Here is a 22,924-nt window from a genome sequence, read left to right on the forward strand (position 1 = left end):
CATGACCTGCCAACTCTTGTACTCAATACCCCGTCCGATGAAGGAAAGCATGCCGTATGCCTTCTTGACCACTCTATTGACCTGCGTTGCTACCTTCAGGGAACAATGGACCTGAACACCCAAATCTTTCTGTACATCAATTTTCCCCAGGACTTTTCCATGTACTGTATAGTTCACTCTTGAATTGGATCTTCCAAAATGCATCACCCCACATTTGCCCTGATTGAACTCCATCTGCCATTTCTCTGCCCAACTCTCCAGTCTATCTATATTCTGCTGTATTCTCTGACAGTCCCCTTCACTATCTGCTACTCCACCAATCTTAGTGTCGTCTGCAAACTTGCTAATCAGACCACCTATACTATCCTCCAAATCATTAATGTATATCACAAACAACAGTGGTCCCAGCACGGATCCCTGTGGAACACCACTGGTCTCACGTCTCCATTTTGAGAAACTCCCTTCCACTGCTACTCTCTGTCTCCTGTTGCCCAGCCAGTTCTTTATCCATCTAGCTAGTACACCTTGGACCCCATGCGCCTTCACTTTCTCCATCAGCCTACCATGGGGAACCTTATCAAACGCCTTACTGAAGTCCATGTATACGACATCTACAGCCCTTCCCTCATCAATCAACTTTGTCACTTCCTCAAAGAATTCTATTAAGTTGGTAAGACATGATCTTCCCTGCACAAAACCATGTTGCCTATCACTGATAAGCCCATTTTCTTCCAAATGGGAATGGATCCTATCCCTCAGTATCTTCTGCAGTAGCTTCCCTACCACTGACGTCAGGCTCACCGGTCTATAATTACCTGGATTATCCCTGCTACCCTTCTTAAACAAGGGGACAACATTAGCAATTCTCCAGTCCTCCGGGACCTCACCCGTGTTTAAGGATGTTGCAAAGATATCTGTTAAGGCCCCAGCTATTTCCTCTCTCGCTTCCCTCAGTAACCTGGGATAGATCCCATCCGGAGCTGGGGACTTGTCCACCTTAATGCCTTTTAGAATACCCAACACTTCCTCCCTCCTTATGCCGACTTGACCGAGAGTAATCAAACATCTGTTCGAATTTTGGACATGCATCTTAGGAAGGATATAATGATCCAGAATTTGAGGGGTTTTTGATAGTGAACTATGAGTTTGCTGCCATTACCCCTCTGAATTTGACCACAACATCAATACATTGGCACAAGTGGAGATTAGTACAGAAATCCTGACGTTGTAGTCTGTCATCACTGCTCCGCCACAGGCTGTGAACATTCCCTCCCAGAACCGACAATCGGTGTTCTGGCGAGAACTTCCCCTTTTTCCATTCTCACATTGCCATTAGAAAGTCCATAAGAAGTTATGTCTTGTTCAATGATGTGTAACTGAGTTTTTAACGGTGATCTGAGTAATAACTACTGAACAACAGATTTGGCCCTGAAAAACTAAATTTACATTTGTACAATGTTGGTGAATGTCTCCTTTATGATTAATTATTAGAATTTGTAAAACAGGATTTTTTAACATTTTTTCATGTTATTCCCTGATTCTACCTTCACCCCATGTTTATGTCCCAATCTTTATTTCGCTGTGTGTAAATGTTTTAAAAAGCAATTTGATTTTAGTGCTTTTCATTCCCTGGTTGACTGTTTGTGAGAATTTCTTAATGTGATTGGCTGTTAGGACAGCTTGATGACATTGCTGCAGCTCGATGCTGGGAAACCCCCATTTAGCAATGCTACAATCCATTGCACGGTAAGAGAGTTAAGAGTCTCATCACAGAGGGTGCTTGATCTTTCAGAGAGGCTTTCTTTGAGGCCAACAGCGAGCATCCTTGCTTTGCCACTGACTATAAAATCCGGGCCATTGTGGCCTCGGAGGGGGTAGAGTGCAGATTCACCAGAATGATGCCAGGCCTTAGAGGTTTAGGTATCAGGTCGCGTTGCATAAACTTGGCTTCTATTTTCAAGTATAGGGGATTGAGAGGTTATCTGATTGAGGTATTAAAAATGTTTGCTAAATTAGATATGGAGAAATTATTTCATCTGTAAGGGAATCAAGAACAAGAGGGCATAATCTTATAATTAGAGCTAGGCCTCTGAACAGCGAAATCAGGAAGAATTTGGCACTCAAAGGGTAGTGGAAACTGGAACTCACTCCCCCAAAAAGACTGCGGATGCTGGATCAATTGGAGCTTTCAAGACTGATATAGATGGAGTTTTATTAGGTAGGGATATCAAATGTGTGAAAATAGAGTTGTGAAGATCAACCATGATCTAACCGAATGGCAGAGCAAGCCCTAAGGACTGAATGGACTTCTCCTGTACCTATGGAATTATTGCTCAAAAAAAGATTACAGGACATATTCAGGTTTATGCCAATTTACTGCCCATTTGTATACAGTTTACTACCTAAAAACACTGAGCAGTTTCTCTGATACCTCTGCAGACTAATGTACTACCCTTTGGGCTACTGAGCCTTTCTGACCAGAAGGACGCCAGGTTTTATTTTTGGTCTGTGCCAAGTTATCTGAGCTGAGCTAGAGAGCCAACAGGGGTGAATGCATTGGCCACAGTGCTTTGGGCTAAAATCAGCTCCTGTTTACCTTCCAGTGACCCTTGTTTGAAAATGCATATCTGTGGTCATCAGGTGAGAAAAGAACAGGATTGAGCTGTGGTGCCAATTGGTGTTGCAACACTCATGACTAAAGCTGACGCATGAAGAATGGCCACTTGGGCAAAGTACTGAAACCGTACATCAGCAAAAGGGGAAATAAAAGAAAAGCACACTGACCATTCAAGTAAATATTTAAATAAAAATCACCAGGGAAAGGTTTGTGTACAAATACCTGAATCTTTATACTTTCTGGCCAGTTGACTATTTGCACATTGAAGATTTGTCCAAAATGGATCCTGAAGTCGGCAGTCAATGTTCGGCTGCTGGTCCTGGAGACCTCTTTGTTGTTAAAAAGAACTTTGGCATACAGAGTGGATCTCTGCACATCCTGTCTTCGCAGCTGTTCTCCTCTGAGAAGGAAATAAACAATTTATTTTCATAAATGTTCATTCCTGCTCTCAAAATCTATCACAGCAATCATAAATTTTCTGGAAACATTACAAGAATATATTTAGGCCTACAGAAATTACACATTTTGTAATGTTTGTATCCTTGAAGCAAAGTTGCACAACTTTGGATTCAAAATTCTACCTGGGTTAAAATCAAATTGACCTTTTCAAATAACTTTCAATTTTCTACTTGAATCCAAAACAAAATTCTTTCAAATATAAGAAAGTATTAGAATGCTGATCGACTGCTGCACATTTGCGGACAATTCAGATTCTACTTCTGATTTCCAGCAATCAGATTTTCTTTTCAATTGCGGTGTTACAAAAAAACTACTGAAGTTTAGAGCACAAATGGATTGCCCTGCTCTCTCCCTAAAGTTGGATTGGGTGTACAATGGACAATCAACCCGCTGCTGTTCATATTGCACCCCTGTTGAGTTGAATCTCACATTTCCTTTTCAGCCTAGTGATCAATTCCCTCTGCAGCTCAATAGACATAAACAAAAAGTAAGTAGAGTATTGTGGAATGGAAGGATGCCAATTTAATGACCATAATTTTTCATAAATAAGATTTTTGATAATGACATCTGGATAGAACGTAGGACACCCCTAGAGCAAGATTTTCCCAACACGCTTTCGAACCCTGATGTGAGGGTCAAATAAGGGCCAGAAGCATGCACTGTGGGCCAAAACAGACACCTGGCAGTGATTTTCCTTGAGTTGGCCAAATACTGGCCAAAGGATGGGCTAGCCATGCAATTAAGGACAGTGGGCAAGCCTATAGGAGGCCCTCCAGCACTAAAGGGAGAGATAGTGACCTAGTGGTAATGTCATTGAACTCGTAATTCAGGCTAATGCCCTGGGGACACAGGCTCAAATCCCATCACAGCAGCTGGTGGAATTTAAATTCAATTAATTAATTTTAAAAATCTGGAATTAAAAAGCTGGTCTCTGTACTGGTGCCATGAAACTATCGATTGTTGTAAAAACCCATCTGTTTCACGAATGCCCTTTAGGGAAGGAAATCTGCTGCCTTTACCTGGTCTGGCCGACATGCGACTCCAGACCCACAGCAATGCTCTTAACTGCTCTCTCAAATGGTCTGGCAACCCACTCAGTTGTCAAGGGCAATTAGGGATGAGCAACATATGCTGGCCTTGCCAGCGATGCTCACATCCCATGAAAGAATAAAAAAGAGGAGCTGCAGGCTGCCTTTTCAGGTAAGTAAGAAAGAGGGTGCCTCAATATGAAAGCGCCATCTCAAAGTCAGAGCCTCCAACATTTTAAACTTCAAAATAAAAAAAATCCCCTCAGCAACCAGGCCACTATTATGAGGGGAAACCCCTCCACAGGGTGGCCTGTGGCTGCAGCTGAAGCAGGCCAGGGTGGGGTTGGGGGTAGGGGGGGGGGGGGGGGGTGGTGTTTGGAGTGCTCAAAGCCTGCCTGGAGCCCTTGTTTCACCAGGTTGCCGCCAGGGGGCAGCATCGTCAACTGACCTGTTCCCTCATACTTCCAGGGAACAAAATTCCAGTCAGCCTTTGACAATAGACCTCTGGGGAATATGGCCCGGGGGGCAAGATTGTGCCAGCAAACTGGCTTGCTGGCTGGCAGCATTAATATCCGCACCCATCTGCCTCCCTGCTCACCCCATCGGTATCTAAACATTCAGCCCCTAGTTGACCCACTCACCTTCTCAGACCAGGAACTAAAGAAAGGAATAAATAATAATAATAATAAAGTGAATCAAAAGCAGAGATAAGGTTCCCTGACCGTAAACTTTTGTCCCTGGTCTGTTCAGAACCCTTATTTTGGACATTAGAAATGTCAAATAAAAACAGAAATGCTGGAAACACTCAGCAGGTCAGGCCACATCTGTGGAGAGAGAAGCAGAATTAACATTTCAGGTCTGTGACCTTTCATCAGAACTGTCATTAGAAATGCCAGTTTCTCAGGAAAACATGGCAGACAAAATTTTTCTGAGCTATCTGGTGGAACACAGTGGCCAAATCTTGTATTTAAAAAAAATCATTGCAAATGTGAAGAATTATGACAAAGGACCCAAGTTCTGTAGAGAGAATGTGTGCATAGACACAACATTTTCACTATGTATAGATTTACCTCCAAAGTAAATCATCTCAAAATGTATGCTATGCATTCTGGGAATTCTATAATTTGAAGGGCACACTATTGTAGCATATTCCTTTCATCTATCTGCTCCTAGTCCCGTTAGATATACCGTACACAACTAGTAATATGCCATTACCTTGGACACTGGCTGGTGGGTGTTACTGTGGCGGTCATACTAAGTTCAGGAGTAAGTACAGGTTCTCCTGGTTTACGACGAATTCTGGCTGCTGTTGCTCGGACTTGCTGCTCTACAAGCAAAGCATCCACCTGCTCTGGAGGATCAGGCTTTGGAAATTCTTCAACCATCAAACTCTCTTCTGTACCTTCAGCCTGCTGCTTATCAGCACTTTTTTTCTTTTTCTTCTTTGCTTTCTATCAAATGAGCAGAGCCTAGGTGATGTCTCAATTATAATCTATTGATAGCAATACCAAGCAAGCACAGTTTTAAGCATGGCATGCTGAGAAAGCAAAATAAAATGTACATTAAAATTTTTAACTATACTCTACTTTTTTTTCGAAAGTGTTGTGAGAAAGGTGTCTGGGGGTCTTTCACAGTCTTCACCTGGTCTTATTGTAACAGGGTTAAATTTTAAACACACTGTTTTGAGCTCCCCCTTTGTGAATCCCTGTTCACAGCTTTCCAATTATAAGGCAAATAAATGAGCACACCAGGTTTTCTTTAGGTTTAAAGAAGAAAAGTGAACTTTATTAAACCTTAACCTTAAACTCTAATACGGTTAACGCCTATGGATATATGACACTCCCACGCTAGCACGCAAACGCGATACACACATGCAAACAGAGACAGAAAAGAGAAGAAAATTAAAATGGAGAGGTTTGAGGCAGTGTCTAAAGGGGGGTTCTTGTTACTATTTCTGTGTTTCCAGCTCGCCAGAGAACCCTTGATTGTCGACAGCTCTTACTTTATATTGGAGCCCAATATTCTTCTGAAACCTTGTTCACTGTAGGAGACTTTTCTCTCTTGGGGTTCATATGGCTTCAATAGTTTCTGAAGCTGGAGAGAGCGAGATGAGAGCAAACAGGAGAGAGTTGTTCTCAGTCCAGCTTTCTGATTTAAAATTCCCTGTTGGAAGCTCACATTCAAAAAACTCCAGTCAGTCACATGACCAAACTGGCCTCAGCCAAAGTCTCCAATTGTTTTTTAAAGCAAGTTCTTTCTTCACCATCAGCAGTTTAAAATCAATGTCCATGTGACGAAATTAATTTTCCTCATTCTTGGCAGATGGGGGCTTGCCTAACACCTCCAGATGCAGGGGAATGAAATGAGATTTGAAAAAAAAAAACAGCACATTTCATTACAGGGTTTGAGAGAAATACAAGATACAGAAAGAAAGACCATGCATTTCTCTCATTCATTTCCATTCATTCACCAATCTTAAAGCTTATTAAAAACGGTCTTTTCCGGGTGCCAGGGCTGCTTTAATTTTCCCTTGTTTTCCTCAGGTTAGCAGTGGGTGGGTCTATCCTGAACTCTATGAGTCATGCAAAGCCTTTTGACTTCAGGGGATGGGTGGTTCCCTTTTCCTCTGACTGTGGGGGTGGATTCGTTGTCACTCTCCCCTTTGGTCTCTGGGACACTCCCGACTCCTACCTGACTGCACACTCCTGTGACATTTCGACTGGGTGAGGCATAACCCTTACAGTTTCTGTGCCCCCTAGAGGTCTCTCTTAGTCTCTGCAGGTTCCTGTAAATGCTGTTAGCAACTCTAGTTGGGTGCTTCTACAGTCTGCATTTATATGCAAATTTTTCACATTTCTTTTCGGGGTTGGTTGACTGGACAGTAGGGGGTTTTCATCCAGGATTCCTCTTGGTCACTTTTCCCCTTCTCTTTCGAAACTTTTGCCAGTGTGCGCCTGCCTGTCCCCTTTAGTTCTCGGCAAGGGTCCCTAACAGTTCACCAGCCCTCTACTGGAGGGTCCTCCTAACACCAGTACAGGACTTGGGGATAAAGGTTTCACTGTAGGCTGGGGGTTCCCCTTAATCTGGCACATGTGGCAACTCCTGCAGTTCTCCACCACATCTTTGTCAAGTTTTGGCCAGTCAAACTGCTGTCTTATGCGGGCTTTGGTCTTTTGTATACCAACATGTACAGCACTGTAGTCCAGTGGGCCCTTCTTAATATTTCTCCCTGGTACCTCTGTGGCACCGCTAAGTGGTGAATTACTGTCCACTCCTTGCCCTCAGGTCTGTGAGGAGAACTCCATTTCCTCATCAGTACCTCATTCTTTAAATAGTAGTATTCAGGGACTCCCTCTGCTTCACTTTCAGACTCGGCAGCCTGTGCTAACTCTCGCAATACTGGGTCGGCCCGCTGAGCCTCACCTAGCAAAAATCTATTTAAGTCATTCCCGGTGTCTCCTAACTTTCCAAAGAAATTCTCGGACGCAGACCTCATGGTCATTTGCCTGCAGTGCCAATGTAGTCTCCTTTGGGGGAGCTGGTTTGATCATGGCCTGATCCACTACACATTCAAGGAAACTGCAGGGGTCTGTCTCCTGCCACTGCCCCGTCTCTCTGATCTCCTGCGGTCTTTCTTTCACTACTGGGGGGGCTACCACCTTCACCCCCACCATTACCTAGAAGCAGGTCAACCCCGCCCACAGGCAAACTAGGGACAATCCCTAATGTCACCAGTCCCGAAACTAGGTCGCATTCCAGGTGCACCTGGTGTACAGGTACAAGCATACACTGCCCTCCAATACCATTCACCACCATTTTCGTGTATACTGCACTCTATGGGGGAAGGGTCAGACCTTTTCCCAGTAAAAGGGATCTGGTGGCCCCCATGTCCCTGAGAATTACTTTGGGCTTGCTCGCTCCACCTGAGGGACATGGGTTACTTTCCCTTCAGATACAAAACCCTGATAAACCTTCAGGAATCCTATTAACTTTTCCTGCACTGGCCATAGTAAGCTTCCTGGGTTGCACTCTTACTGCAGTTAAGCCACAGCTTGCTCTGTTTTTTTCATCAGGGCCCTGTCTTCACTGAGCGGGTGTGCCCTGATTAACCCTACCCGTTTCCCCTTTAGTTTCCAACAGTCAGCTTTTAAATGCCCTTCCTTATTACAATGGAAGCACACAGGCCTCTGGGTCTCATTCTTGCTCACAGAACCTTCCTTTTTGGCTGGAGGAGCGCCCCTTGTGTCTCCTGCTTTCCTTTCTCTTCCAGGACTGCCTGGGTGGATATCGCCTTCCCATTCTTTGTATTTTTTGGATTTTTGGGGTGATTAGGAAAGGTTCTCCCCTGGGAAACCGTCTTACAAATTAAAGCAAACTTATTGGCCTGAACAGCCGCTTGCCGGGCTCCCTGAACCCGCTGCTCCTCAACATGGGCCTTTATTGAGAATGTGAGAGAGTATTTAAATTCCTCTAACAGGATTACTTCACTGAGAGTCTCATAGCTGAGCTGTATTTTTAAAGCCCTCAGCCGCTGGTCAAAAGCCAACTGCTTACTTCTTTCAAACTCCAGATAAGTTTGATTGGCTTGCTTGAGGGTTCTAAACTTTTGGCAATAGGTTCGGGTACTAATTCGTATGCCCCGAGGATAGCATTTTTGATCAGTTCATAATTTGATGAACTCTCATCTGGCAACAAGGACTAAACCTCAAGGGCTTTTCCAGTTAGTTTGCTTTGCATTAAAAGAGACCAGGTTTCAGCTGGCCATTTTAGCTGCCTTGCCAGTTTCTCAAAAGACACGAAAAGCGCTTCCACATCTTCCTCATTGAATTTTGGAATTAACTGAGCGAGTTTTAGCAATCTTGTATCCAGCACTGAATTATGCTCCTCCATATTGGCCATGCTTTCATTAGGGTTACTTTGTCACCCCCTAGTTAACTCAAGCCGCCTCAGCTCTCTCTCTCTTCGGATTCTTTCCAGAATATTCTTTCTCTCTCTACCAATCCTTCTCCTGCCTTTCATGTTCTTCACTTTCCTTTTGGAAGGCACTCTCTTTCTCCCTCTCCTCGCTTTTTCCCTGTCTTCCAATTCAAGTTTTCTTTGTTCCAATTGTATCTTTGCTAGCAGTACCCTCTCTGGGTCTGCTTCTAACACTGCTTCTTCAGATTCAAGGGAAAAATGTTGGGCCACTAACCTTAGGAGTTCAGATTTCCTAGCCTTGCCATGTACAGTGATCCCACACTGCTCAGCCATTTTTCTCAACTCCTCCATAGACAGTGCTTTTAATTTATCCCAAGTTACTTCACCCTGACGTGGAGAACTACTCGCTTCAGTTGCAGACATGTCAGTTTTCAATCACACACAACCACAAGAAAACCTGTATTGAAATTTGCTCTTCTTGATTGGGAACAATTTGGCTTTCCACTTCCAATTTCACTCTTTTGTATGTGGGTAAAATTTGGATGCTAGCACCCAAATTTCTGTTACGACCAGTGAAAGGTGTCTAGGGGTCTTTTTATTGTCTTCACCTGGCCTTATTGTAACAGGGTTAAATTTTAAACACACTGTTTTGAGCTCCCCCTTTGTGAATTCTTGTTCACAGCTTTCCAACTATCTGGCAAATAAATGAGCACACCAGGTTTTCTTTAGGTTTAAAGAAGAAAAGTGAAATTTATTAAACCTTAAACTTTAACTCTAATACGGTTAAGCCTACAGATATGCGACGCGCCGAAGCTAGAATGCACACGCGATATACATATGCAAATAGAGACAGAAAAGAGAAGAAAATTAAAATGGAGAGGTTTGAGGCAGTCTCTAAAGCAGGTTTCTGGTTACTGTTTCTGTGTTTCCAGCTCACCGTAGGGTCCTTGATTGTAGACAGCTCTTACTTTTTGTTGGGGCCCCGTATTCTTCTTAAACCTTATTCACTGTCGGAGACTTTTCTCTCTCGGGGGTCATATGTCTTCAATAGTTTCCGAAGCTCATGAGAGCAGACAGGAGAGAGGTGTTCTCAGTCCCAGAGAAAACAGCTTTCTGATTGGAGAACGGAATAGCTCCTTTATCCTTTGAAGTACTTTGTCTGTTGATATACTAATATCTCTCTCCAGCTAAAGTCTCCAATTGTTTGTTGAAAGCAAATTCTTTCTTCACCATCAGCACTTTAAAATCAATGTTCATGTGGCAAAATTAATTTTCCTTATTCTTGGCTGATGGCCTAGAAGACTTTTGTGGAAATTGAATATAGGGAAATTTAGAGGCTGTGATGCTCCTGGGTATTTTTTGCTTCTCCATGAGCTGATTATCAACAATTCACAAACCCAGGTGATTGCTTCCTAGTGTCTGTGCTAATAGTGGTAATGATGTTGGGAGCTGTGGGAGAAGCTGGGGAAGAGGGTGGTGGGGAAAGAGGAATGAATGTCTTCGTGAGCTGGAAAATGCATTCTTCCTCTGCCTTGTCTGTAAACATTTTAATCATAGACAAGTGCGCCCCATTCAAGGATAATGCTCTGAACATGCAGCATATAAAAGACCAGGCAAATTAGTTTGATGAATCACTAACTTGGAATTAAATGTGCGCTTCAATCAGACATGCATTTAACTGTAATCAACTGTATTTATAATAATCATAATTTTTTGAAAAGACAAAGTCTAAACACTCACTTTTGCCTTTCTCCAGGCTTTCCATTCTTCATACTTCATTTTATATTCTTCCAGTTTATTATCATATTCTTGTTGATACTCTTCCAAAAGTTCTGCTACCTCAGTTTGGATTTCGCATTCATAACTTATTTCATCAGCTTTCTGGTTAATCTCTTGCCTGTAATATTGAACAAAAAACACATTTCATCCTCGATAAAATGCATTGGGGTAAAAACTTATTATCATTATGCCAGTGCAGGAAATAAATCCCTGCACTTGAACAGGTAAACCCAACACCTGGTCAATATTGGTCCTCGGTCCTCACTTTAATAAGCAGCGAATAGCTGACATCTACTGCACCACCTCAGCTAGCTCACTGGCAAAGCAGAGGTCGATTTCAGTGGCTGTCAGGGAAGTCAGAGGAGTGGTGGGGGGGAGGGGGGCAAGCACAGTCTGGCAGTGGTCTTAAGCAGCCTCCAATGGACCTTTAAGGACCACCGGTTAGGCCACATGCAGAACTAAAAAATTGGTTGAGGCAGGTCTGATATCTGCACTGCTCAATGACAAAATAATCCCCAAAAGGGAAAAAATCTGGCAATAGGCTCCTCATTAACACATGCAAGGGGCTTAATGCTTCTTTCAGACGGCCACTTGAGACACTTACAAAGTTGCCTCTACTAATGCGGCAGTGTACATTACAGAGGTGCAGATTGAATGCAAGACAGCGTTTCAAAATTTGTCCTTTTTGCCCTCTTTTTTTCTCCTGGAAAACTGGCACAATCAGGATGAAATTCTTTGTCCAGAGTCTTGACAAAAAAAAAATCAGAAACTTAAGTGGACTCGCTGTGACCTTTTCTGCTCCAGAACATAAATTCCAAAGTTCAAGAAAAGAAGCAAAAGATCCTCAGGCCTTCAGTGATTTATTCTATCTCAGTGACAGTGCAATTCTGGGGCAGAGTGGGGAAAATCTTACAGGATTTTACTCCTGATTCATAGCTAGTGATCCCAGCTGGAAGCTGAACATATGAGAATGTTGGCTGAAGACAGGATTAAATTTGAATGTGATGCTCTACATGGTCTCATAGGTTGGGGATACTCCCTGTGTAGATCTATTCAAGTGTAACAAACTACTGCATGGCTGCCTGAGCCTGTGAACCCCAATGTGTGCCAATGACTTCAGAGGCTGGATTTTCAATCGTCGCTGGGGGAGAGTGTGGTGCGGGCGTGCACTGAAAATCGTGTTCCTGGAAAGTGTCGATGGATCCTGACGCCTCTGGAACTCGAAGTGATTTTCAAAGGGAGGGCAGGATGTGGGGGAATCTGGAAACCCACACTTAATCTCCAATTAAGTGGATGTTGAGCTTGTTGCTGAACTCATTAAAAGGCTTCTTTGGAGCAGTTTCAAATTTTCAATTGTCAGGTATGGGGAAAATGCAGTATCTGGGCAAATCAGTACTCACCTATCAGGAGCATAGGTTCAGACAGCCATGCAGTAGTTTGTTACACTTGAATAGATCTACACAGGGAGTATCCCCAGCCTATGAGACCATGTAGAGCATCACATTCAAATTTAATCCCGTCTTCAGCCAACATTCTCATATGTTCAGCTTCCAGCTGGGATCACCAGCTATGAATCAGGAGTAAAATCCTGTAAGATTTTCCCCACTCTGCCCCAGAATTGCACTGATATAGAAGCGATAATGTGCTGTTTCTGATGCGTAAAAGTGAGTGAAAAATAGGGCGATTAAAATAGTGCGGATCAAGTACCTTCCATTTGGCCACTTGTATGCACAGTGACGCTGCTGTCCCTCAGATCACCTGCTCACTCCATTCTGTAAGGCAACGGAAAGCCCCGTCATGGCTGCCATCTGCCTTTGGGCATTATAATGTAGAGCCGGTTCTCGCCACCCGCCCACCCGCCCCCGCAGTGCCTGGCGAAAGCGGCATGGGGTCAGGACCTGGAAATGAGCCAGGCGCCAGGTTCCCAACCGTGGGTTGAAAATCAAGCCCCAGATATGCAAAACGTTTTACATCTTAAGAGATATAGGAATGTTCTTTTGAAGGACTATGCATCCTATTCAGCCAGTCTATCTGTGGTCTCGTTATAGTCACGTCGTTGAATTTTTCCAGCCACCAGGATTTAGGCTTCAGATAAGACATGTGCTACTAATATAGTTCTCAAATACCTGGAAGAGAAATCAGAATATCCTCTGAAAACTGCCATGTGCTGGAAGCAATTGCTACACTATTGGACATAGGATTTGATTAACTTGCAAATCATAACTAACAGATGTGGCAAGTCTTCTGATTTGCTTTCCAGAGCTTGATTCATAATGGAAATCTAAAACTGAATACTAACGCAATGTCCAAGTTCAGTAATCCTCCCCCCGCTCCCCAAAATGTTACAGTAATTTATACAGATAAATATCCAGAAATGATTGTTACATTGTAATCTCATCAAGGGGACAGTAGATATATGTACAGATTTCAATATTAGAATCAATCTATATATGTGTCTATATTAAACATCTAATGTTTATGTTGTGTGATTGCCTTTAAGAGCAATGTCCCTTTAAGATCTTATGCTAATGAGATGTAATCATGTGACTACATGCCAGTCCCACTCTAAGTGTAACACCAAGAGGCAAGACCTGCAAATAGATAGCTCTGCATTGTATATAGTTGTTTTCTGTTTAATAAACCTGCTCGAAATCTTCAATCAACCTGAACTCCACGCATCTCATTTATGCTCTGCATCGCACAACATAAAAAGCTTCTCATGGCAGTTTATACACAATTCTCGTACATTTTTGGCACTTTTTTGTGTCAAGCTTTTCCATTCTAAATTCATATGTTCACATTCATTAAGGGTTTTGTCGATATAAAATCAATTTGTGCAATCTAGTGTTTGGGTTATCACTTTTTTTCTATTTGTTATTTTCTCCTCTAACTTAAATTTCAATAAAATAGAAATTGTAATGATGCAATATTTTGCTTCAGTTTCCTCAACTTTCAGTTCACTAACTTTCCTTCAAATAGTTCATGATGGTGAAGGGGTGAGACAGAGAGAAGGGGAAGAAGTGTAAGGCAGAAGTGGGGGGGGGGGGCGTGGTTTTTGCAACTTTGGGTTATAGTCGTTTTACACAAGTTTCCAATTAAGCTGATTAGAAGTAGTGCACAAAAACTGTAAAACAAAAACAGAAGTTTACCTTCTAAGGTGCAGTTTTATCGATGTGTTGGTAAATTTCTGAAACTCTCTAAGTGACTTGATGTCTTTCCATACTTTGACAAGGCTCTTCAGCAGGGTCCAATCTTTCTCCTGTGCCATGTGATACAGTCTTCGGGTTGTTCTGTGAAAAGATATTTGGATTTATTTTTGGTTTAACTTTAAGATAGTTGCGGTCATAATGAGAAGGCTTCCCTATTTCTAGTTTATAACTGCATTTTAGTTTGCTTCAGTACAGTTCACATCTAGGTTTTAGTCAGGCTTTTCTTCCCTCCACATTGTTGATTCACACTTTTCAAAGCGACACCATCTCATTGGTAAGGAACCTGAATTAATACCTGAAGAACAAAAATGACAGAACCTAGGCCAAGGGTCGCTTTGCGAGATGAAATGTAGCCAACAGCTTTTCTTTTCAAGGTTTGACTGAAAACATTTGTTTGTTGAGTGCAATAATTATCAGCTATTTTACTTATTTTAAAATCAAAGGCATATTAATTTACATGCAATTTCCAACACTGTGCCCCAATTTATCTGGTAAAATATCTGAATGGAGATGAGTAATATTAATTACAGAAGCCAAGCAATTGTTGTGCTCATTTGCTACTCTAGATTTCTGTAGCCAAGTGTTATTTACATTGGAAGCAACATTAAAACTCTATGGGCTGAATTTTGTTTTCCCGCCGCCAGGAGCAGCAGCGGGTGAAAAAACTGGCGGCCCACACACATGGGCACGTGCTGCCACGCCGCTGTGATCTTAAACCCAGCGGCTCATTTAAATATGCAGGGTGGCTGCCCCTCCAATAACGTGGAGCGGGCGGCCTCGACAATGCCATGAATAATGCCAGCTGTCTCTGCGCAGGCGCTGGCTGCGTCGCTCTGCTGAGAGGATGCAGAGTTGACACCTTCTGCCCCCAACTGTACAAAGTGCAAATCTGACCTGTCACCCCCTCCACAACTGCACAAAGTGCAGAGATCACCCCTCCCCCGACATTAAAAATGCAGAGTTGACCCCCGTCCCCCACACCATGAAAAATACTCTGATCACCCCTTCCCTGGACGAGAAAATGAAGGCACGTGAGTGCTGCCCATCGCATTGAAGATCTGGATCTGACAGTCAGATCGTGGGGAATTGGATTTAAATGTATGCATAAAGTGAATTTCAATATTTAAAGCCGGGTCCCATTGCTGAGCGGCAGGGGGGCCGCCATGGAGCCTCACCTGTGCTGGGAAGATCAGGCCTGGCAATCCCGGCCTCGGGCTTCATGGCAGGGTGCTGCTGCTCCGATCTTCTGGCACCTCACCCCCCCACCCCCAAGCCCCCCACCATGGAGCCCCACGTCGGGAGCTGAACAAAATTCAGCCCAACATTTTCAATGCATTAAACATCCTGTTTGATGAAATACTAGTTTTCCTTGGTGCTGGATAATACAGTTGGCTCAAGAGACATCTGTACAGTAAATTCAATCCTCCCAATGGCCTTACAACTGGGCGGTACAGTGGCGCAGTGGTGAGCACCGCAGCCTCACAGCTCAGCGACCCAGGTTCAGTTCTGGGTACTGCCTGTGCGGAGTTTGCAAGTTCTCCCTTGTGATCACATGGGTTTCCGCCAGGTGCTCTGGTTTCCTCCCACAGCCAAAGACTTGCATGTTGATAGGTAAATTGGCCATTGTAAATTCCCCCTAGTGTAGGTAGGTGGTAGGAGAATGGTGGGGATGTGGTAGAGAATATGGGGTTAATGTAGGATTAGTATAAATGAGATGTTGGTTGGCACAGACTCGGTGGGCCGAAGGGCCTGTTTCAGTGCTGTATCTCTAAATAATTAAATAAACTAAAGAAACGTCCACGTATATCACTAAGCCATACAGACCAGATAGCCGACCGCAACTAGTTCTGCAGTTGGAGCAAGACAACTGGCCATGGTGCCACTAGAGGACAAAAAGTAAAAGAAAAATCAGCTGCGGCTCTGACTATCCAATGACCCTGTTGGCAGGTGCAGATAAGGACAGGATGAGGCACGTCTACAATGACTCCATAGTCAAAAAGCACGTCGACACTCTCTGGGTTCCCACATGAAGAATGGCCACACGGACAAGGTAGCAGAGGAGCTGCCTACCCTCATGAAGTCATATCTGATCAAAGCTGCACAAAGGAAAAGGGAAGCAAACTGGGGAAAATAAATTGAGACCTGATTTCACGGCCAGTGGCAAAGCGATGACGCTTGCCGCTGACCTCAAAGAATGCTGCCTACAAAGATCTAGCGATCTCTGTGGCATGGATTTCACCTTTCCTGATGTTAGCTTGAATCTGGCATCAAGTCAAGGGGATCTCCAGACAACCAGCAATAGTGATATAATTAAGCAAGGTAAACAGCCAATCACATTGAAGTATTCTCACTAAAGCAAAATAGAAGTAAAATGAAACGATTAGCCTTCACTTGTATATAAATCTTACAGAGCGAAGAAAATGATTGGGACAAGCACATGGGATTAAGGGAGAAGCTGAAATATCATAAGCAAACCTTTAAAAAAAATCTTTAAAATGTGGATTTTTTAAAAATCATAATGGAGAAATCTGACTTTCCACAAATATATTAATTTTTCAGGGCCATAAAGGCTTTTCAGCAGTAATTATTTCACAGTGAGACTAAGTGTCTCACGATTTACGATTGATTTCAGTCTGGGAGTACTTCAAAATTACACCCTCAAATCATTGACAGCAACTTCTGGATTTCCCCGTTTAACTGTGCATGCGCAGACTCCAGAAGTTTCAGGAAAGTACTTTGCCGTCATTACTACCGCAAAATCGGGGCTATAGTAAATCTGGTTGTGACTGCGACTGACTCCAGTGACTTCCGTGTACCATTCAGAAGCCGAACTAAGCATGATCATTCTGCATAGCACCACCAAGTGGCTGATGTCAAACATTACCAGTATCATTCAACACAATGCAACAGTGAATACTAAACACCAAGGCAACACAATGTATTTTCACTGTAACTATGTATCTTCCAGAAACCTGAAGAAAACCTTTTGTTGTAAAACAATAGGACTCAAATCCTGAACCTGGGAATTTTGGATATAGCTGCTTCACCTGATCCACAATCGTGGATGGGAAAATTTGATGAGCCAATACAAGTTCTGTTGACCTGATGCTGCCTTTCACAGTCCCAGTCCACAAAAGTGGTTGGACTTCCAATAGCACTTGACGAATGAGGGACCAAAATATCCACATGACTGGCTTCATGCTCCTCTTAGCAACAGTCTGAATTGAGCAAAACATCAGCAGTCAGTCAGCAGCCTCTACTCAGGAAAGCTATGGGGAATGGAGAGAAAATAGCAGCCCTCACCCACCTCTGTTCCTCCATTAAAAAAAAATAACAGTGGTATAAGTTCCTGAACATTTGGAATAAAAATGTAATGTTACAATATGAGTGCTCCAAAAATGAATAGAAATTGCAGCACATGTTGCAACACGTGAAAGTTTTTTTTAAATTTCTAAAATATACTTTAGTCAGAAAAATATGTAAAAAATACATGACAAACAGTTCCAAACAGCACCAAGTCAAAAATTACAAACAGTGCAAAGCAGGTTAGTTGCCTTTAATACAATCATGAGTTGCCTCACAACCCTTCCATTTCTCATGCCATATACATTTTTATATTTTACAGCACACGAAATTTTCCCGATACAGTTCGAGGGGTTTCCCATGGATCCAGCCCCTCAGTTCAGCTTGGTGGGGGGACCTTACACAGTGGTCTTTCCCCATTGAGCCTTTGCTGCGGCTGCCCCAAGCTTTAGTGCGTCCCTCAGCACGTAGTCCTGGACCTTGGAAAGTGCCAGTCTGCAACATTCGGTCGTGGACAACTCTTTGCACTGGAAGACCAGCAAGTTTCGGGCAGACCAAAGGACGTCTTTCACTGAATTGATAGTCCTCCAGCAGCAGTTGATGTTTATACCGGTGTGCGTCCCTGTGAACAGCCCGTAGAGCACAGACTCCTGTGTTACAGAGCTGCTTGGGATGAACCTCGACAAAAACCACTGCATCTCTTTACACACCTGCTTTGCAAAGACACATTCCAGAAGGAGGTGGGCAACCGTCTCTTCCCCACCACAGCCACCACGAGGGCATTTGGCAAAGGGGGTGAGACTTCGGGCGTGCAGGAAGGATCTGACGGGGAGGGCTCTTCTCGCCACCAGCCAAGCTACATCCTGGTGCTTGTTTGAAAGTTCTGGTGATGAGGCATTCCGCCAAATGACTTTGGCGGTCTGCTTGGGGAACCATCCAACAGGATCCACCGTCTCCTTTTCCCGTAGGGCCTTGAGGACATTCCGTGCAGCCCACTGCCTGATGGATCGGTGGTCAAAGGTGTTTTCCCGCAGAAACTCTTCCATGAAGGATCAGTGGTACAGCACAGTCCAACTGCATGGAGCATTCCGCGGCAATGTGACCAGGCCCATCCTTCGCAACACCGGGGACAGATAGAACCTCAGCACGTAGTGACACTTGGAGTTTGCGTACTGGAGGTCTACACACAGCTTGATGCAGCCACACGCGAAGGTAGTCATCAGGATGAAGGAGACATTGGGTACATTTTTCCCGCCCTTATCCAGAGGTTTGAACATCATGTCCCTCCGGACTGGTCAATTTTGGATCCCCAGAAGAAGCATAAAATGGCTCGGGTGACCGCCACAGCGCAGGAGTGGGATATGGGCCAGAACTGCGCCACGTACAGCAACAACGTGAGCGCCTCGCACCTGATGACCAGGTTCTTACCCACAATGGAGAGAGATCGCTGCCTCCACATGCTCAGCTTGTGTTGTACCTTGGCTACTCGCTCCTCCCAGGTTTTGGTGTATGCCCCAGCCCTTCCGAACCATATCCCCAGCAGCTTCAGGTAGTCTGACCTGATGCTGAAGGGGATAAAGGATTGGTCAGCCCAGTTCCCAAAGAACATGGCCTCGCTCTTGCCATGGTTAACTTTGGCTCCTGAGGCCAGTTCGAACTGGTTGCAGATGCTCATCAGTCTGCGCACAGACAGCGGATCCGAGCAGAAGACGGCGACGTCATCCATGTACAGGGAGGTTTTAACCTGAGTGCCTTCACTGCCTGGGATTGTCACCCCTCTTATGCTCGCATCCTTCCTAATAGACTCAGCAAAGGGTTCAATACAGCAAACAAACAAGACCGGGGAGAGAGGACAGCCCTGTCTGACTCCAGAATGGATCGGGAAACTTTACGATTCCCACCCATTGATTGGGACTGCACTACTGATGTTTGTGTAGAGCAGTTGGATCCAATTGCAGATTCCCTCCCCATTTTGGAAAGCATGTCCATCATGTAGGTGTGTGATATCCTGTCAAAAGCCTTCTCCTGGTCCAGGCTGATGAGGCAAGTGTCCACCCTCCTGTCCCATACATAGGCAATTGTATCCCCGAGTAGCGAGAGACTATCGGAGATCTTCCTGCCAGGTACAATGCAGGTCTGATCAGGGTGGATCACCAATTCCAGAGCAGACTTGACTCAACTGGCTATGACTTTGGACAGAATCTTGTAGTCAACATTAAGCAGTGAGATGGGCCGCCAATTTCAGATTTCTGCCCTCTCCCCCTTCCGCTTGTAGATGAGGGTGATGATGCCTTTCCTCATGGATTCAGACATGCTGCCGGCCAGGAGCATACTCTCTTATACTTCCAGCAGGTCCGGGCCGACCCAGTCCCACAGGGCCGAATACAACTCAACTGGTAAGCCATTGCTTCCAGGAGTTTTACTCGTCTTGAAGGATTAGACAGCCTTTGTCAGCTCATCCAGAATGAGCGGCTTGTCCAGTCTCGCCCTCTTGCTGTCATCTAAGACCTCTGTGATAGATGACAGGAAGGACTGGGAGGCTCTGCTGTCTGTGGGCTTCGCGTCATACATCCCAGCATAAAATGATTTGCTGATTGGATATGTCGGACTGCGAAGACGTTACCGAGCCATCCTCTTCCTTCAGGCTGCTGATCACAGAGCTCTCTCTGTGTACCTTTTGGAAGAAGTAACGCGAGCACGTCTCATCCTGCTCAATGGAGCGGACTCTGGACCGGAAGATGATCTTGGAGGCCTCCGTGGCAGAGAGCGAGGCCTGCTGGCTCTTCACCTCTTGGAGGTTCTCCTTGACCTCGATCCCCATCGACTGCAGCCGGAGCAGATTTTGCATACTTTTCTGGAGTCGGGACATTTCCCTCAGTCTCTCTCTCGCCCTCTGAACACCTTTGAGGATAAAGAACCTCTTGATGTTCTCCTTGATCGCTTCCCACCAGTGAACTGGAGACTCAAAGAGAGGTTTCACGGTCCTCCAACCTTTGTAATCCCTTTTGAGTTCCTCAACGTTCTGTGGGGTTAGCAGTGTAGCATTGAGCTTCCATGTCCCCCTGCCAACCCGCTGGTCGTCCTATAAGTGACAGTCAGCCACGTGAAAGTTTTTTTTTCCAAAATATACTTTATTCATAAAAATCTGTAAAAATTACATTGCCAAACAGTTTCCAAACAGCACCAAAAAATACAAACATTGCAAGGGAGATCAGTTTCCTTCAATACTGTCATGAGTTTCTTCCCAACCCTTCCGTTTCACAATTGTCATGTCAATTACAGTTTTACATTTTACAGCAATTCAGAATATTAACGATACAGTTCGAGGGGTTTCCCATGGATCCAGCCCCTCAGTCCAGCTTGGTGGGGGAACCTTACACTGTGGTCTTTCCCCATTGAGCCTTTGCTGCGGCTGCCCCAAGCTTTAGTGCGTCCCTCAGCACGTAGTCCTGGACCTTGGAATGTGCCAGTCTGCAACATTCGATGGTGGACAACTCTTTGCGCTGGAAGACCAGCAAGTTTCGGGCAGACCAAAGGGCGTCTTTCACCGAATTGATAGTCCTCCAGCAGCAGTTGATGTTTGTCTCGGTGTGCGTCCCTGGGAACAGCCCGTAGAGCACAGACTCCTGTGTTACAGAGCTGCTTGGGATGAACCTTGACAAAAACCACTGCATCTCTTTCCACACCTGCTTTGCAAAGGCACATTCCAGGAGGTGGTGTGCGACCGTCTCTTCCCCACCACAGCCAACGCGGGGGCACTGTGCGGAGGGGGCGAGACTTCGGGTGTGCATGAAGGATCTGACGGGGAGGGCCCTTCTCACCACCAGCCAAGCTACGTCTTGGTGCTTGTTTGAAAGTTCTGGTGAAAGTTGCATATCGACAAGTACTAGCACCATAAAGAGGTAGGGTTACACCAGGTTTCTTCATTTAGCAATATTCCAAAACCTGCTTTATACTCATGTCGACTTTTTTGTTGAGACTAATGGATAGGAAAGCTGAGGGACGCACTAAAGCTTGGAGCAGCTGCTGCAAAGGCTCAATGGGGAAAGACCACCGTGTAAGATCCTCCCACCAAAATGAACTGAGGGGCTGGACCCATGGGAAACCCCTCAGGCTGTATACACCAAATATGGGTTTGCTGTAAAATGTACATGGCTTGTAAAATGGAATGGAAGGGTTGTGAGGCAACTCACTCCTGTATTGAAGAAAACTGACTTTTGGAGAAAAAAAACTAATGGATAGGAAAGAATGTTCCTCAGATTTGCATATGCCACTCAAATCTATAGCATATGAGAATGGTGAGTTATTAGCGTGTACCAGCTCAATCAGTATTTGACTAACTTTCAGCACAATTAGATCTGCCTTACCTGATCTCGGATTTATATTCCACTAGTCTTTGCTGTGCCACTGAACTTCGCACATTACGACCATCAGTAATGTGTCTCACTGTATTCCTTAAAGCACGCAACTGGAAACATAAACCATTGCAGGATAGTCACTTTCAAAAGATGTTTAACACCAATTTACTGCTAAGGAGAATTGGTCAGTTTTGTATTCCAAGAACAAGAAAATAATTAAATCATCTCAGTATTACAAATAACGTTTCAACACAAGCAATCGGTCAACCCAAAAATAGTTTTTAAAAGCAAAAAAAAAATCAGTTCCAAGATCAATTGTTTTGTGTCAAAATCTAACACATAATTGCTAAACGATGAGAGTGCTGTCAAATTCCCAGTTTTAGACTTCTACATATATAAAATTAACTAACTCCACATTCAACAGATCATCCTCTGCTATTTTGGTCACCGCCAGCACGATGCCACCACAAACATATTTTCCCCTCTCCCCCACTTCCCCTTCAGCATTCCAAAAATCCTGGTCCACTCCTGCCACATCCCATCGTGAATGGTGCTGGTCAATTAAACAACTGACTAGAGGAAGTGGCTCCACAAATAACCCCACCCTCAATGATGGGGGAGCCCACCACATCAGTGTGAAAGATAAGGCTGAAGCATTTACAAAAATCATCAGCCAGAAGTGCCGAGTTGATGATCCATCTCAGCCTCCTTCTGAAGTCCCCAGCATCACAGATGCCAAACTTCAGCCAATTCGATTCACTTCACATGATATCAAGAAACAACTGAAGGCCCTGGATACTGCAAAGGCTATGGGCCCTGACAATATTTGGCAATAGTACTTAAGACCTGTGCTCCAGAACTTTCCACACCCCTAGCCAAGCTGTTTCAGTACAGCTACAACACTGGCATCTACCCGGCAATGTGGAAAATTGCCCAGGTATGTTCTGTACACAAAAAAGGACAAATCCAACCCCGCCAATTACCGCACCATCAATAAAGTGATGGATGGAAGGTGTCGCCGACAGTGCTGAGTAATAACCTGCTCAGGGGGAGGGAGGTGGGAGGCGGTGGCGTAGTAGTATTGTCACTGGACGAGTAACCCAGAGACCCAGGGTATTGCTCTGGGGACATGGGTTCGAATCTCACCACAGCAGAAGATGGAATTTGAATTCAATTAATAAATCTGGAATTAAAAAGCTAGTCTAATGATAGCCATGAAACCATTGTCGATTGTTGTAAAAACCCATCTGGTTC

General features: G+C 44.4%; 1 protein-coding gene across 3 annotated transcripts in view; it reads right to left on the reverse strand.

The window, feature by feature from the left end:
• The window catches only part of cc2d2a (coiled-coil and C2 domain containing 2A), a 196,122-nt gene that overhangs the window by 102,747 nt on the left and 70,451 nt on the right, over positions 1-22,924 (reverse strand). For all 3 annotated transcript variants that reach the window (XM_068037959.1, XM_068037967.1, XM_068037957.1), the window contains exons 15-19: positions 21,680-21,780; positions 13,950-14,090; positions 10,762-10,918; positions 5,320-5,555; positions 2,840-3,017 (exon numbers count right to left, since the gene is read on the reverse strand). In XM_068037959.1, the coding sequence (XP_067894060.1) occupies positions 2,840-3,017; positions 5,320-5,555; positions 10,762-10,918; positions 13,950-14,090; positions 21,680-21,780 (813 nt within the window). The remainder of the gene's footprint in view (positions 1-2,839; positions 3,018-5,319; positions 5,556-10,761; positions 10,919-13,949; positions 14,091-21,679; positions 21,781-22,924) is intronic.

The sequence above is a fragment of the Heterodontus francisci genome, chromosome 1 (assembly GCF_036365525.1).
Source record: "Heterodontus francisci isolate sHetFra1 chromosome 1, sHetFra1.hap1, whole genome shotgun sequence".
Lineage (NCBI taxonomy): Eukaryota > Metazoa > Chordata > Chondrichthyes > Heterodontiformes > Heterodontidae > Heterodontus > Heterodontus francisci.